General features: G+C 43.1%; 1 protein-coding gene across 1 annotated transcript in view; it reads left to right on the forward strand.

The window, feature by feature from the left end:
- Ptpn13 (protein tyrosine phosphatase, non-receptor type 13) overlaps positions 1–17,813 on the forward strand; it is a 191,552-nt gene that overhangs the window by 106,363 nt on the left and 67,376 nt on the right. Inside the window, exons 11-19 of the mRNA XM_013350866.2 lie at positions 1,529–1,603; positions 1,719–1,893; positions 2,828–2,981; positions 4,908–5,046; positions 5,788–5,940; positions 8,022–8,204; positions 10,514–10,676; positions 15,449–15,863; positions 16,003–16,097. Coding sequence (XP_013206320.1) covers positions 1,529–1,603; positions 1,719–1,893; positions 2,828–2,981; positions 4,908–5,046; positions 5,788–5,940; positions 8,022–8,204; positions 10,514–10,676; positions 15,449–15,863; positions 16,003–16,097 — 1,552 coding nt within the window. The remainder of the gene's footprint in view (positions 1–1,528; positions 1,604–1,718; positions 1,894–2,827; positions 2,982–4,907; positions 5,047–5,787; positions 5,941–8,021; positions 8,205–10,513; positions 10,677–15,448; positions 15,864–16,002; positions 16,098–17,813) is intronic.

Raw genomic sequence — 17,813 nt, forward strand, 5'->3', positions numbered from 1 at the left:
CTAGCTAGACTCAGTGGTGCTCCTGTGTGCAATCCTAGCTAGACTCAGTGGTGCTCCTGTGTACAGTCCTAGCTAGACTCAGTGGTGCTCCTGTGAGACTCCGTGAGTGCTCCTGTGTGCAATCCTAGCTAGATTCAGTGGGTGCTCCTGTGTGAAATCCTAGCCAGACTCTGTATTGCTCCTGTGTACAGTCCTAGCTAGACTCAGTGGGTGCTACTGTGTGAAACACTAGCTAGACTCAGTAGGTCACAAAAAAACAGATTTTCATAAAAGATCTGAAAGTAGAAAGAACACTAGTTGGGAAGAAGAAAGGGTTTGGGGAAGGGGGACAAAAGAGGGTAATAAGGTGTGCTTTTGGGCCAAACTACATTATATGCATATATGAAGATGTCATGATGAAACCCATTGTTGTTTATAATTAGTATATGCTAAAAGAAAGTTGTGATAGATATCCTAAGGATATCTGTAGATGAAATTGAGATTCCACACTAGTTCTCATTGGGATCAAGCATCTTGTTTAATATTAGAATCAATATTTAGCTGCCTACATTATTTCATCAGTAGATTTAGAGCATCTTAACTGTACTTTTATGGCTTATATGTATACCTACACATGGTGGTACATGCCTGTAATCTCTACACTCAAGAGACTGAGGCAGAAGGATCATGACTTTGAGGTTTACTTGAATGACATAGCAATTCTATGGTCAACCTGGTCTACATAACATGATCATATAAAATGTACATGTATTGCCAGGCATGGTATAGTGTCCTTATAGTCTCAGCTACTTAGGAGGTTGAAGGAAGATCATTGTCTAACAGTTCAAATCCAGTCTGGGCAGCATAGCAAACCCATCTCAGGAGAAATATTTTTAAAAACAAAAACATGAATAACATATGCATGATCGTTGAGAATAACTGACTTATTCAATATAATGGGTAGTTACTTTTTAATAGTAAGAAGTTTATTAGCCCATAAATTAAGAGATGAGTTACAGAGTTCAAGGTTAGTTCACAAGTACAGGAATGTTTCTGAGTACATTCCATCTCTCTGCACAGTCATTCTCAGACTGTTGGCACTGATTTTCTCTCTCTCTCTTGTAAAATTCTGTTATCATTATTATCATCATCTTATATATGGGTGTTTTGTCTGCTCACTACATCAGCTGGGTGCCAGTAGAGGACAAAGATAACACACTGAACCCCTGGAACTGCTGTGTGAGCGCAGGGAGCCGAGCTGGAGTCCTCTTGGAGCAGCCTGAACTCCCTCCAGCCCTCCTGTGCTTCTCTTTATAGTCTAGCACACCCACATGAGTACGTACACACACCGCTGTGCACAGAAAAACGTGTAACGCATGCTCCGTTTCCGTTGTAAGCAAAGTGCAGTGTGCTTCACTGAACGTTTCTACATTTTCGTGCAGCGTCTCGTTCTGATGTACGATTTTCTTTATCTTTGTACTATTTTCCTCTTAAAATAAGACCTAGGAGAAATAGTAAAAATAATTCGTTCTATTTATGTGACTTGCAGAATTTCTTTGGTCCTGAGTTTGTGAAGATGACAATTGAGCCATTTATTTCTTTGGATTTGCCACGGTCTATCCTCGTAAGTATTAAGCCACTTCTTTTCCTCTTAGAAAATAAGTTGACTGGTTCTCTAAAAGCAAGTATAAATGTTACACTGCTTCTTTTAAAAAATACCGTCTTTTTCCCAATGGTAGAACAAGAAGGGGAAGAATGAGGACCACCGGAGGAAAGTGAACATAATGCTCCTGAGTGGGCAGAGACTCGAGCTCACCTGTGACACCAAGACCATATGCAAAGATGTCTTTGACATGGTGGTGGCTCACATTGGCTTAGTAGAGCATCATTTGTTTGCTCTGGCTACCCTCAAAGGTAACTGCCGGTCTAATTCAGAGTTCAGAATGGAAAGCTGGCATCAGGATGACCTCCTGCACCGTATTGTGCTGGGCATCATTTGGGGAGAGAGTAATTAAATAGGCAGGTCAGTGCTGAGAAGCAGAAGGGAGTTAGGGACGTCCCCCAGTACCTTCATTGTGTTTGTGAGGCTACTCCTGTGTCTGTGGAGATTTTTTTTTTTTAATACTTGTGCTTTAAAAATGAACAGTTCTTCCAGGACAGCCAGGACTGTTACACAGAGAATCCCTATCTTGAAAAGCCTAAATAAATAAATAAATAAATAAATAAATAAGCAAGCAACCAAACAAATAAATAAATAAGACAACTCATTCTGTAGAGTCACCCATGAGTCCTTTTTGATCCTGGCTCATAATTGAGCAGGGTGGCCCAGCGGGTGGAAAGAGCTGCCCCAAGCCCTGGGACTTGCTTGCCCTCCTGCTGAACTACCCAGGTAATATTGTCTACCAAAAGATATTTTTGAGACAGAATTTCTATTTATTTCTTAAACATTCTGTACAGATCTTTGGAATAACCGTTCTATTAGTAAACCGTAGCTAATACTTATAGACACAGTGGGCTTTAATTCTTGCCGTCCTGTCTGTTTCAGATCCATTTTGTCATTGGATTTTTACCACAGGCCTATAGTGAAGGACCCACCATTTCACACAGGGAAAATGATGTCTAGGTGGCAAAGGGATTTAATCACACAGGCAGTAACTGATGTGGCCAGGAGTGGAGTCCAGGTCTGTCTGATGTAGCCCTGGTTTTGAAAAGACTGATGCTCGCTGAATCCAGCCATACGCATTACTCAGAGCCCCACTGTACTTCTGACAGAAAATTAAACAGAAAAGTAGACATCAAAGGACAGAAAACTTGATGCTTTCTGAACGCCTTTCTCATTCTGTTTCAGAGAATGAATATTTCTTTGTTGATCCTGACTTAAAATTAACCAAAGTGGCCCCAGAGGGATGGAAAGAAGAACCAAAGAAAAAGGGCAAAGCCGCTGTTGATTTTACTTTGTTTTTCCGAATTAAATTTTTCCTGGATGATGTTAGTTTGATACAGTGAGTGCACAAGCTTTTCTTTATTCTTTCTGCCCCCGCCCTGTTGACCTCTTTGACCTGCTGGCATTGAACCGTTTGATATGGATCACAACAGTTTCTTCTTCGTTGAAAAGAAACACACTGGCCCCTCTTTATCCATGATTTTGTTGCCACTGTTTCAGTTACTAGTGTTCCTTCATGATCACAAAACACTCTGTGGAAACTTTCATCAGTTTCCATTCATTATACGTTATGTGCAGTTTTGAGTGTTGTGATGAAATCTTGAGTCACCCTTTACACCTGCCTAGGGCACGAGTTTTCCCGTCGTCCTGTGTACCTATGCCGTATCCACCTTCTGCCTATTAGTTGGTCAACGGCACTATGTTACCAGATCAGCTGCAGTGGAATAGCCGTGCTTGTATTCATGTAACCACTACTTCCTGTTGGTTTCAAAGCATAAGAGTGGGGACTGCAGCCCTGGCAGGCCAAGGGGCTCAGGAGTGGGAACTGCAGCCCTGGCAGACCAAGGGAGCTGTATAGTGCTTCTTTTAAGTGAGCAGGTAAAAGTTCTTGACCTATAAGGAAACAAAACATACTGTTAAATTCTCTGTCATCTGTGCTTAATAATCTCTTACTGCATCTAATTGTAAGTTAGCCTTTATCCTGTATGTATGTATACTTAGGAAAATACAGTGTATGGGTTCTGGTACTTTTCATGACTTCCGACCTCCATACAGCTTATGGAATGTATTTTCTACAAATGAAAGGTGATGCCATTATTATCCTTAAATTATTTCTTTCTTTTCTGTTTTTTATTAAAAATAATGATAAATTCCAATCACACTGTTCCACTCCCCTAGTTCACCCCAGATCCTCCCTAGCAACTCAACTCCACACCCTTTCTCTCTTTAAAAATGGAAGCAAACAAAAGGAAGAAACATCATATCCGTTAAAACATGAAACAAAGTATACAAGCAAATGATCAGTAAGAAAAAAAAGCCCTAACGAAGCAGAATGAGAACAAAAATCTACAAAAACACCATTGAGTTGGTTTTGTGTTGGCCATCTACTCTGGGGCAGGGCCTACTCTCCAGTATGCTTGCTGTACCCAGAGAGACTCCATTGGAGAAGCCAGTTTATCCTGTGTAGGCTGGGATCAATTGCAGACAGCTCCTTAGGTCGTGGTGGGACCTCCCCGCTCTCAGCTCTTGGATGCTGCCTGGTTTGAACCTGTGCAGGTCTTGTACATGCTCCAATGTCTGTGGGTTCATATGTATAGGCCTAGTATATGCTCCAATGTCTGTGGGTTCATATGTACACCTGTCCTGTTGGGTGTGTATAGGCCTAGTACATGCTCCAGTGTCTGTGGGTTCATATGTACACCTGTCCTGTTGGGTGTGTATAGACCTAGTACATGCTCCAGTGTCTGTGGGTTCATATGTACACCTGTCCTGTTGGGTGTGTATAGACCTAGTACATGCTCCAGTGTCTGGGTTCATATGTACACACGTCCTGTTGTGTATGTATAGGCCTAGCACATGCTCCAGTGTCTGTGAGCTTATAAGTACACACGTCCTATTGTGTATGTTTGACACTCTTTCCTTGGAATCATCCATCTTAGGATCTTTCCACTCCCTTTCCACATAGCTCCCTGAGCCCTGAGGGGAGGGTTTGCTGAAAACATCCCATTTAGGACTGAGTGCTCCAGAGTCTTTCACTCCCTGCAGGTTGTCCATCTGTGGGTCTCCATGTTAGTTCCCATGTACTCTGAGAAGAAGCTTCTCCGATGACAGACAAGCAAGGCACAGGTTCATCTCATAGTTCCTTGAATGCCTTAGAAAAGCTTAATGACAATATTAATTAGAACCGTTGGAAACTGTGTCTGTAATCAAGATCATCCCAGGGTTCAACATGACAAGATGTCTCTGTGCACCCGTGTTTCCGCAGACACAACCTCACCTGCCATCAGTATTACCTGCAGCTGCGGAGAGACCTCCTGGAGGAGAGGGTGCACTGTGATGATGAGGCGGCCCTGCTGCTTGCCTCCCTGGCGCTGCAGGCGGAGTATGGAGATTACCAGCCAGAGGTGGGAGTGGTTTTCTCTTCTGAGATAGATGTCCTGTTGGTAGATTTGTTTCTTTCCTCTTTATCTTTTGTTTTGTTTTGCTTTGTTGTTGGGAATCAAAGCCAGAGCATACTAGACAAGCATTTCCCACCAAGTTACATCTGCAGCTTTTGTTTTCTTCCTCTTATTTTTTGCCAAATCAAGGTTGATGTCATGATTTTTTTAAAAGTCATTTTGTTCCTCAAAGTGCCCTGGCTCACTACACACACCCATCAAATTCGTTGACTCAGTGTAATCACATAGTGTGAGGTTTATTTTTATGTTTAAAATTGTCTTGTGTTGGAGTTTAGGGCTGTCTAGCTTCAAGCCCTTTGCCTCCTGTGTTCTTGGCAATAAAGAAAGAGACTTAGTAGAGGAGATAGTGACCAAACAGGCTGGAGGACTCCGCCTGCCACACAGATCCACACAATGACAGATTGGGAACCTAGCAGAGTTCACTATGAGAAACTCTATTCAAAGCTTCATGTTCTTAAATGAAAGAGACCTAAGAGAAATCAGGAAATGAGAGACGGCCACCTTAGCATACCCTCGACTGTCTCCTCAAACTTGCTGATCAGTGCAGCTGTTCTGCCTCGCCGAGGAAGAGAGGGATGCGGTCTGTAGGGAGAAGCAGAAGAATCTTGACTCTTGTCAGAGGCAGGAGGAAGAGGCTTCACGCCAAGATAGGCAAATGGAGCTGCTCCATGGCGTTTTTCCTCCCAGGTCCACGGCGTGTCCTACTTTCGCCTGGAGCACTATTTGCCTGCCCGAGTGATGGAGAAGCTTGATGTATCCTACATCAAAGAAGAGTTGCCCAAACTGCATAACACCTATGCAGGAGCCTCCGAGAAGGAGACAGAGCTAGAGTTCTTAAAGGTAAGTATGCAAGGTGAGCAGTTCTAAGCAGTGCCACGTTGTAAACGGAGACTGTGCTTTCATTCTTGGCCAGCCAGACCCAAATAATCACACAGAAACCTTATCAATTACAACAGTGTTTGCCCGATGCCAGGCATATTTCTAGCTAACTTTTATGTATTAAAACAACCCATTTCTATTAATTTGTGTATCTCCATGAGGCTGTGGCCTGCTGCCAAGGGTCCAGCGTCCTTCTCCCTTGGCAGCTACATCGTGTCTCTTTGACTCTATCTTCTTTCTCCCAGCATTCAGTTTAGTTTTCATCGCCTAGCTCTATTCTGCCCTACCGTAGGCCGAAGGAGCTCCTTTATTAATCAATAGTAGTAAAACAATTCACAGCATACAGAGGGGAATCCCACATCACCACATGGTCAAAATGACCAAGAGTTGGAGGACACATCTAAAAGTTAGGGTGCAATATCTGACCCTTTGCAGCCTCTGGCTGATTCCTGCCTAAAGCTGCGGCAGTGTCATTCTCCTCTGTGAGGGAGAAAATGGGGCTCAACGAAAACATGCTGTTCCAAGGTTAGCAGCAATGTGAGGGACAGAACTCTTAGCTGAACCCGTATTTATCTGGCGGTTAATTCCACGTCTTTATCCTAGTCCAGACTCTCAAGAATCATAAAGAAGGGAGAGTGAGTTTGGTTACACAGTTACAACTGTGAGATTGAGTTCACACTCATTCTGGAACTCCTTGCTCTTGATTTTAAGGTGTGAATTAGTTCTTGTTCTAGATGACAGTTCGTTCATGTAGGCACAGAGGTGCAGAAACCTTGGCTCTCAGTTTGAGATTGTCATCAGCTCCTTGCGAGCCTGCATGTTAAGGGATTTGTGATAGAAAAGATAGAGCTAAGTTCCAGAGTAGGAAACGTCTCTATTGAAGGAAGCTTTGAGAACATGCTCCAGTGCAGCGGCCCAGGAAGAATGCACCTGTTTGCTGGTCCGTGGTGCAGAGAACAGCACGCCTCAGCTCCACAGAGACCCAGGAAGAAACTTGATCCACTGATTTATAGCACCCTTAACACAGATGTATGGTAAGAAGGCCAGAGCAGGCTGTTTTGTTTGAGTCACATTTAAAGTCATTGTGTTCAGTACTTAGAAGAGCTAAATATAACTAGCAGCATGCGTCTGTAAAGGAAGGTAGATGTAGCTTCTCCACCTCCCTGCAAGCAGCACACATCCTGTTCCACCTCGTGACTTGTTCTTTTCTGCCTTTTTCTCCTTAGCCCTTAGGATAGGTGAAAATGATGCAGCACTGGGCTCTTTAAAGATGGTTTTAGACTATTTATTTTTACTATTATTTGTGTGTACACTCATGCATGTGTGTGCATGCTTGTGTGAGTGCAGTTGTCCATAGAAACAGCAGATGTCAGAGCCTCTGGAGCTGGAGTTAAGGCCATCATGAGTCGCTCATGGGTGCTGGGGATCAAGCTCCAGTCTTTTGCAAGACAGTGTGTGGTCTTAACCACGGACATCTTTCCAGCCCAGCATTGTAATTTTAATTTTTCTTTCCTAATTATGTTTTTTACTGACCATTTTCTCATGTTTTATTTTCCATTCATACAACTTTTTTGTTGTGTATTCATAAATCTCTTTCAACCTCGTTCACACCTGACTGTCAACAAAATATGTTTTCATTATGTATTACAGGTACCAGTCCTTGAATGCATACCTTACATATACTTACTTCTCACTTGGATTTGTCTTTCCACCTTGTCATTGTCGTGACCATGTTTTCAGTTGTTCCTGCCATGACTTACTGTTGCTTGCTGGTTCTTTTGATGTTTCTCATGGCCCATCTAAGTACCCTTGGCCCGACCTAAGCTCACAAAGCTCTTCAGGTGTTAGGCACTGCACCCCTGTATTTAGCTGGTGCTGTATTGTGGGTTTGTTTTCACGCCCCATAGAAAGTGAGTATTGCGAATATTCTTTTGGAATGTGGGTCCTGTTGAGAAGCCTGACTGCCCTGCTGAGAAACTGACCCTGTCCATCTCCTCCTATACAGCACTGTGTATGGACATACTGTCTGTGTGTTCCAACAGGTCTGCCAAAGGCTGATAGAGTATGGAGTTCATCTCCACAGAGTGCACCCTGAGAAGAAGTCACAAACAGGAATCCTGCTTGGAGTCTGTTCCAAAGGCGTGCTCGTGTTTGAAGTTCACAACGGAGTGCGTACCTTGGTTCTGCGCTTCCCATGGAGAGAAACAAAGAAGATTTCCTTTTCAGTATGTCCATTTTAACTTCCTCTGTTATATTTTCAATTGGTGTAGTCAATTTCAATTATGACATAGTTATTAATTTTTCTTAGTAAACTTTAGTACGACTTAAAGCTCTTTTTAGTTATAGGTGATCTTCCTGAGATTTTATTTGTTTCTGTTTTTTCCAAAGCATAGGATGCATTCCTAACTAGTTATATGCTCAGTTAACTTGAGTTAAAGTACAACCAAGGTGAACTTTCTGCTCATGAAAACTCACTCTACAGCCATGTCCCTCACCTGGAGCCATCCCCCTAATGTTTCTAGGTTAATGATCTTCCTTCTAATAAACCATGCCACACTCAAGAGTGATCTCTCATCGTGACTCTTACACGTGTTGCAGACATTCAGGCACCTCTGAATTTTACGAGCTCGGCCCATGGCTTCCTGCAGCTTTAGATTTTAGTGTCTACTCCATGGTGATGAAATTAGTGCTCTGTTTTTTTTGTTGTTGTTGTTTTTCAAGACAGGATTTCTCAAGCCAGCACACTGTCTATAATATCCCTTTTCCTAATCACTCTGGACCTATACCTCACCTTGAGCAGGCTTCTGTGTTCTCTCTCCTCTTTGCCTTTGGCTGTTGATCCTAAAGCTCTTTTCAGGATCGTCTGAGTAGATTCTGCCTCTCGTGTTGACTCTTGAGCAGTAGATTGGCGGCTGTGCACTTAGTGTCTTTCAGAACTACTGAACGGATTGCATGGTGCGTTTGTTAGGAGAAATGTACCCAACTCCCCGAACAGTTCCTCAGCGTGCACATAGTCAAGATTCTGGCTTGATGGTACTGTTCTTTTAGCCCATTCTAAAACTTGATGGGTTTCCTTTTTAACAGAAAGAAATCGGCTTCAGTCCCAGAGGCTCATTAGCAGCTGTTTCTACCTCAAATTTAAGAAGGTTTCTCTGTTTTATTGCATTTATTCTAATTTATTTCTATTTTGGCATTCTATTTACAGTGTTTATACATTGTTTTTTCATTATAAAGATCTTTAATATAAATCTATGTAGGAAAGGTGACACTCATAACTTTGGGCTCCTATTTATTAAGTTTGACTTTTCTGTGCCTATTTCTACATTTTGAAGAAAAGCTAAAAGAGGCTAATTTGCATAATGGCTAATAGAGTGCAATCTAATGGCATATAAGTAAGACCTGTCATTTGCCATGACTCCTGGCCTGATGATGCCCAGGGATCGTCTGCAAGCCTCAGCACAGGCCATGGGTTCTGGGAAGCCCTCTTCGGTAAGATATATCTTTTGGTGAACAGCAACCAGATAAAATTGATTTTTTTTTCCTACTTTTCTTGACTTTTGAAAATTAGCATCTCTAAGTGCTAAAGAACTCGGTGTCTCGGGTTCTGTCATCTTTCTCTCTCTGTTCACATATTTGTTTGTTTGTTTTTTTTTAATCCCCTTCTGGCTCTTTGTCTGAAATACCGTGTGGTGACACTGCCAAGATTGGTCTTGAGTTCCTAGACTCAGGTCATCTCTTGCTGCATCACACCTTTTACTTGGGCATACAGGGGCGTGCCACCCCTGCCCATTTTCCTCAACTTCCCGTATCCACCATCCTGGCTTTCATATCACCCAGATTCTCATTAACTGAGCTGTAGCTCTCACCATTACTGTTCATTTGAAAACGTCTTATTCCCTCCTTTATGGAGTAGGATGCATAGCTCTTACCGTTTTTATTGACATTTGTAAACATTCCTATCAAGTCAGATATAATAAACATTGTTATCTTTAAAAGTTATTTCAATCTGGGAGGAACATGTTCAAATATAGACTTCCCTGAATACCATCTTATGTAACCCTAGACACTTTTTTTAAAAAAAGATGTGTTCATTACTATTATGTGTGTATGAGTGTTACCCTGCATGAATGACTGCTATCTGTGTGCAGTGCCTGGAGGCCAGAGGAGGCCATCAGATCCTCTAAGGGGGGTTATAGCTAAGTACTAGGTGGATAGACCTGGTCGTCTGGGAGAGCAGCCTTGAACCTTGAGCCTTCTCTCCAGCTCCCACCCCAGGTAATTTTTTAAATTTCCTTTGATGATGAATGGGACACATAGAAGCTACAATTGCTGAAAGTGATGGTTACTAAATTTGTTTGGATATAGAATGATAGTTCCTATATTTATATTTGTATGTGGTATCAGTTAAAGCATACTCACACATAATAATTGAAAATATAGATGTCTCTACTTACTGTTTGTAGGTTAGAATATTTGGTCATGTAAAGTCCCAGGAAAGCTTCCTAGTTACAGAGACCTCTGATTAATCTTACAGAAAAAGAAAATCACCCTTCAGAACACATCAGACGGAATCAAGCATGCATTTCAGACGGACAGCAGTAAGGCTTGTCAGTATCTGCTGCACCTCTGCTCTTCCCAGCACAAGTTCCAGCTGCAGATGCGGGCACGGCAGAGCAACCAAGATGCCCAAGACATTGGTAAGTAGAGTGGGCTGCATCATGTGACTTCTGGATACAGGCATGATTTTTGCCACAAGTTCCAAAAGATACTCGCAAACTGTTTAGTGTGAAAACGTAAGGGTACCTCTTGGTTAAATGTCTAAATTAGGTTTGTTGTCAAATCAGCTCTCTGTTCACTTGGAAGACAACGCTGCAGATGAGCATAGACTCTTTAAAAAGTGTATAAAAGATGTAAACATGTCTTAGTTTATAACTAAGAAATGATTATTCACAAGTTTTTTGACTTCATATGTATGTGTTTTTCCTGAATGTATATCTGTATACCTCCTGTGTTCAGGGCCCACAGAAGCCCAAAGAGGGTATCCGGTTCTCTGGAACTGTAGTTACAGATGGTTTTAAACCATACTGTGTGCTGGGAATCAAACCTGGGTCTCATGGAAGGACAGCTAATGCTCCTAACTGCTGAGCCATCGCTAAGATCTTAACAGTGTATACCATGTGGGCTCTAGGGTACACATCTACAAGAGGAAGGTCTCAGCTCTGAGCTCTGGATAGATGGGTGATAGCTGACTGGGGTTTGGAGATCCATGTGGGAAAGAACAAGGGCAGGTGTATACAGGCAGGTGAAATGGCCGCCCTGCAGTGCAGTCGGGCATTTGAACAGCAGATCTAGCACCTGCTAGTCATATTTGAGATCATGTCTATCTGGTGGCTTTGATAAGTAACCACAGCAACCAGGACAATGGGTTTTCAGCTGCAAACACAATCCAGCTCTATGCAGAAATCTATCAGAGCTGAAATACTGAATGCTAACCCTGCATAACAACATGTTGAAGTTAAGGTGATTTGAAATCACTTCTGCTAAACCCCTACAGGCTTAAGTGGGTCACTGTGAAGCATCTGAGTGAAGGGTTAATAGCACACAGTGGTAACTCTTGTTTCTGAATTGTTCTGGAGCTTTTATTCTGAAATCTTATAAAAGTTTCCTGTAGCACTGAGTGGGATGCCAACTCTTAAGTAGATGTTTCTCACCTCTCAGGATTAAAGGGGAGATCATGCGTTTCCCTAACGTAAGGTTCTAGGAGCTGATGTGAACCTGCAGAATCACAGTCTTTAGAAGTTGGATCACTTGAATCTGCATTTTCTTTTAATTTCCTCATATATAAGTTTTAAAATATGACAGCCATGGCTATTATCACATTACCTTTTATTTTCTACTTTGCTTCGCTAAAACTTGTCTATGATTTTATGTTTTTTTTTAAAGTACAACAAAGTACCACTGATTAAAGGTATCAGCATTGCTACTTGGATCAGTGTTCAATACAAACTGGAATTGAACAGTGAGCGAGCATATCTTTTTATATGTGACAGAGCAGGGGGAATCAAAAGAGAGTGTGAAGCTGGTCCTTTCCTCGGTGTCTCACATGAAATGCAGCTTGGGTATCCAACATTTAAACTTTTTGGGCACCAGAAACGTTTCTAATTTTGAAGTTTTTTAAGAGTTTGGAATATCTGCAAACACATAAGGAGATGCATGTGAGGGATGGAACCTCACTTTAAGCAGGTCTGTTATGTCTTGTTTTCATACACAAGGACCCACAGGTGAGTTTATTCTCAGTGTTCTGACTGAGATGTCAAATGAAGCCGAGCACTGAGTCTCTTCCTGAAAGGTAGTGATGAGGCCTGCAGGCCTGCTTTTCCTCCCGCCTGGCCCCCACATGCCTAGCTTAGCCCCGGAAATAATAACACAGAAACTGTATTCATTTAAACACTGCCTGGCCCATTATCTCTAGCCTCTTACTGGCTAACTCTTACATCTTGATTAACCCATTTCTAATAAATCTGTGTATCACCACATGACTGTGGGTTACCGGCAAGATTCTAGCCTCGGGCAGGAGAGCCATGGCTTCTGCCTCACTGCCTTCTACCCAGCATCCTGTTCTGTCTACTCTGCCTACCTAATTTTCTGTCCTATCAAAAGGCCAAGGCAGTTTCTTTATTTAACCAATGAAATCAACACAAAACAGAAGACCCTCCTACATCACTGAAATGTCTGTGCACATGCAGTCTCAGCTCTTAGAGCATTTTGAATTTTGGATTTTCACATTAAGGGAATGGTTGAGCCTTAGTCATGCATGATTCTCACCTCGAGTAAAACAGCTTATGCTCAAACCAGACTGCTACAGACTCGGAAGGCTCAGGCACACTGCAAAAGCTGGCTCAGTTCCTCCATCTGTAATGTTACTGTCACAGCGATAATCTATGTATCAAAAGGTCATTGCAAAGTGCAGATGAGTCCATACCTGTATGGATTAAGGTGTCCGGAAAGACAGGGTTGAGGACATGGAGTTGAGTGGGATTGTGCTTGCCTAGCATACACGAGGCCTGCGTTCAGTCCTCACCACTGCCCTGTCCGTTCTCTCTCCCACTACTCAGCAATAGTGATGCCCTGGTCCTTGTAGTGAGACTGGCAGTATCAGCAGCAGCAGGCGCTACACTGCTGCTCTGCTGTGTGCTTCTGGACCACATACCATGTACCATGCAGCAGTAGCATGGTCGTGTGTGAATGACCTTAGGAAAGAACTGAGTTTTCAGAGTCTCATTTTTTTTCTTCATAAGGACGAGCACTCTGAATATTTCACAAACTCAGTTCCAGATTTCAAATAGCAAAATATCCTTTACTCATGGAGAAAACACTCCAGGGTGGTATTGTCTATATGCCTTCCCATATTTTATGAAACCTTCAGAGGAATTATGTCCCACTTTGAGTTGTGTTAAAATTAGCCATGCTCTTATTTACCTGTCTGGGCTAAACAAGTGGAAATTCCTGGTATAATCCACAGGAGATTGGTGGGCATTCATACTAGAGAATGCTGGTTCTATAGAGATCCCTAGAGGTCATTAAGTCCCGGTTTTCCAAAGAAGGAAATAGGTGGAGAGTAGAAAGTGTCTTTCCTAATTAGATGATGGTGAGAACCCATTGTGGGGTGCAGTATTGGTCTCCTCGCCCCAGCAAGAGTTTACATATAGCTTTCTTTCATAGAGTGAAGAAATAAATCATGTACTTAGCTCTTACATTAAACCATAAGTACTAAGGAATAACAGTATATGGCGTCTATCTCCCAAGGAGCCTACAGGAAAGTCAACAGCGTGAGGTAGTAAAGGATTCTGAGGAGTGTGAGCAGGAGCAGGAGCAGATTAGAAGATGCTGCCGCAGGCTGTGTGTGAAGCCAGCAAGGCTGTAAGCTTCCATCAGAAACACAGCGGTCGTGTTACACTACAGCTTCTGCTGCCTTTCTGTAGCTGTTAGTGCATGCAGGAGTGTGTTCCAATAAAGGCAGTGGGACCGATGAGGTCAGCCATGGTTATACTCACGGCCCATGGCTCTGTGAGGCAATGAGCTGTGGGTGGATTTGAAAGGACCAGTCCTTGACATGCTCAGCAGACAGAACCTATGGACCTGATCGCCATTATTGTGCCAGTTTTGAGTGTGGAGGTGTTTCTACTGTTTGAGTTGGTGTTTCCTTTTTAGATGAAAGAGTATAGAAATACTGTTATCCACCCATAGATTAAGATGATTCTTGGAATTCTTCGGTACACACAAAGATCTTGAATTCCACTTCCATCATAGAAAGCAACCACTGTTCCCCTGGTGATAATGAGGCATGTTAATTCAAGGTTCATTCTGATGCATGAATATTACCTTGGAAATTGAAATAAGTGAAACACAACATTTTCCCAGCTATTTGGCATGCTTGTCACACTTTAATACAGATAGAGTATACCCTGATGTGCCAGTTAGAGTGGGACCCAGACGTGGTTTGAGATACGGTTTGCCTAACTCACAAACAACAACATCATTTAAAGCTCTGTTCCTAGCTCTTATCTGCATGTAAAGCAGTGGCTTTGCTAATAGCTTCAAATGTCAGAACACTGAAGTGATGTAGAATAACCAAGGGCTTGGCCTGAAGTGTTTCTAAATTTAGCTTCTAAAAGAAGGCTTTTGGCCTTCCTTTATTAGAAGACAAAATCTCAGCCTAGACAGTCCCTTGCTTGTATACACAGAAGGGAGAAGACCGGGGCTGTTGACTGTCCCTGGCTCCGGTGCCTCCTTCATTGTGAAGTGGAGATGGGAAGGAGGGGTTGGCACAGTGGTGTAATAGCATGAAAACCCGCCCTGAGGGTGTTTGGCTTATAACAGCATTGCTGAGCTACAGCGTATGTAGCATACAGTTGTGGTGTGTTCATCTCACTGGGTTTTGTGTATCCAGAGTGGAATGCCATCTTCTCCATCTGCAGTCAGCTTCATAAAAATGAAATTATAATCAAGGATTCCTTCTCTAGGCAAAGCTCTCTGCAAAGCTGCTTTGTCAGACTCACAACCCATCCTGCTCCATCAGCCCTTCTCCTCGTTCTTAGTTTGCTGGTATTTCAGCAGAAACTCTAAGAGGGTTAGAAATTTTGTTTGTCAGCGTGGAAAGCCACAAGGAGTCTGGGGTGTGCCGACCTAAGTCACGAACATCACAGGATGAAAAAGAGTTGGTAGGTGAGATAAGAAATGCTTAGTCCAAGACTGGCGAAAGCAAAAAGGATGGAGTGTTGTATGGACGCCAGGACCCTCTAACTCCTTTTTAAAACCCTCAGTTTCCAACTTTGAAAGCGCCCAGCTAGTGCTGGCAGTTGAGATGATTAAAACGTACACGCCCTATGTTGCCTGTTAAATCGACTCTTCTCGTAAAGGTACTGACTGCAGTGTTTCCATCGTGTAAAGCAATCCTATTTCCTTGTAGAGAGAGCTTCGTTTAGGAGCCTGAGCCTGCAAGCAGAATCTGTTAGAGGATTTAATATGTGCCGCGCAATCAGCACTGGCAGTCTGGCCAGCAGCACCCTCAACAAGCTTGCCGTCCGACCCCTGTCAGTTCAAGCTGAGATTCTGAAGAGGCTCTCCTGCTCAGAGCTGTCGCTTTACCAGCCACTGCAGAACAGTTCCAAAGAGAAGAATGGCAGAGCTTCATGGGAGGAGAAGCCTAGAGGGATGAGTAAATCCTACCATGACCTCAGTCAGGCCTCTCTCTATCCTCATCGGAAACAGGCCGTTAACGTGGAGTCCCTACCGCCAGCCTTTGCGGAGCTGGTGGGAAAACCACTGTACCCGATGGCGAGACCTGACCCAGAGTCCCTGGCAGGAATCACAAAGCTTAATAAGTAAGAGCATGCTTACTAACCCACAGCCGAGACTGGGAGTCCCACGTTCATGCCTTTGTTTTTGTTGAGACTTTTGTCATTTTCACCGTATTCTTTTCACACTGACACTTCCCCTCCTGCCTTCCTCTTCCCTCTTTAGTTCAAAGTCTGTTGCCAGTTTAAATAGAAGCCCCGAGAGGAGGAAACAGGAATCAGAATCATCCAGTGAAGACCCTGGCCAAGCGTATGTCATAGGTCAGCACTACCAAGTTCTCCTGCTTTCTCCCGTAGGGAAGTGAACAGAACCTTGGTGGTTACCAGCCTGTTGCTGTGGATTCTAGTTTTCCTACTGCGAAGATTAAAATGCCTCAAGTAAAAGTCAGTCCCTGATCGAACCTGGGACTGCTTCACGCCAGTACTGCTCGTCTCCCTCTTGGTCACGTGGCCCTGGGCGTCCTAGAGAGCACCTGGGCCTGGCACACAGCTCTGCGTTGCCTCCGTGCCTTCTTCTTGCAAGCCTGTGCTAGCTGGCTCTCAGTGCTGTGCTTTCTTTTTGAAGGATTAACGTAGGTTTCTTTTAGTTGAAAAGGGATTAGAATAGCCTCCAGAGCCTTAGATAACTTTATAAAGACCACTATGCTTGGTAGATGTCAATTATTGGTTAATTTTTTTTCAGATTTTACCAGCTTGTTACTTAGGTTCTGTTAATTACCTAGGTCTTGAAATTGAGTGGCTCTGGGTGTCGTGTCCACCTGTATCCCAGGTGGAAGACTGAGGACCCAACATAGCAGGACCCAGTCCCCATTAAAGGGGTGCATGAAAGTGTACCTGCATGCATATGTGTGTGTGCACCTGAACATGTGTGTGTGCACCTGAACATGTGTGTGTGCACCTGAACATGTGTGTGTGCACCTGAACATGTGTGTGTATACCTGAACATGTGTGTATACCTGAACATGTGTGCATATACCTGAACATCACTGTATGTTCAAGAGTTCTTTGCCTTGTGCATCTTACACGGGAAATCCAGTGAAGAAGAGCAGCTGTTGGAGCACAGAAAGCGAGGCTGCTGCTCAGAACGTGAGTGACTGGAGAGTAAGGGGAGGATCCCCTTCTGTCAGCTCTCAGAGTCTGCTTATTTCTCCCTTGGACCCTGAGTTTATTCCTAATCACCTGACATTTTGTAATTGGATTGGAGATATGTAAAATAGATGAAGTCACCGGAGAACTCTACGTTGTAGTTGATCGATATTCCTGGCAAGCAGCATGACTGTGTGTGGAGGCATCACGTCTTTGAGAGGTCACACCACCATCAATTGAACTTGAGCCAGTGGAAAGACTGGAGCGAGGGATGTCATCCCATAGGGTGAACTTGTAGTAAAATTAGGGAAGAGAGACAGAGTGAGCACCTTAGGAAATGATATATAAAGTATGTTTACATATGATGAGATCTCAAGAGCTGTAAGTTCATTTCCAATATCAAGAGAGCCATAGCTGCCCACCTTCAAGCCTGGCTAGGCTGCTGTAGGGTGCGGCACACAGACCCAGCACCTGTAAGGCGGAGCCAGAGGGTTTAGAGTTTAAGGCCACCTCCACCCATGTAGCAAGTATAGGGCTCGCTTAGGCGATACAGGGTCAGAAAGAAAACAAACCTATTACGATCTATTTGTTTTCTGAATTTCTTATTTTATCCATTCTCATTGAATATTACATTTTCGTTTAACATTTGGACAAGTGTTTTTTTAAACTCATTTCATTATAAATATTTCACATTTGATATATCTATCATTGTCAGAAACAACACATTTGAGTTAAATATGTGGCCCCAAACAAGTAAATATACTTAATTATTATTTAGAAATAGTAAGTATGCCCTTTGTGGATAAGACATTTCTCTCAGCGTAAATCACAGAAAACATTGCTGCCTTAATGTTACAGTGTGAGTGTGTGTGTGTGTGTGTGTGTGTGTGT

Source organism: Microtus ochrogaster, linkage group LG1 (assembly GCF_000317375.1).
Source record: "Microtus ochrogaster isolate Prairie Vole_2 linkage group LG1, MicOch1.0, whole genome shotgun sequence".
NCBI lineage: Eukaryota > Metazoa > Chordata > Mammalia > Rodentia > Cricetidae > Microtus > Microtus ochrogaster.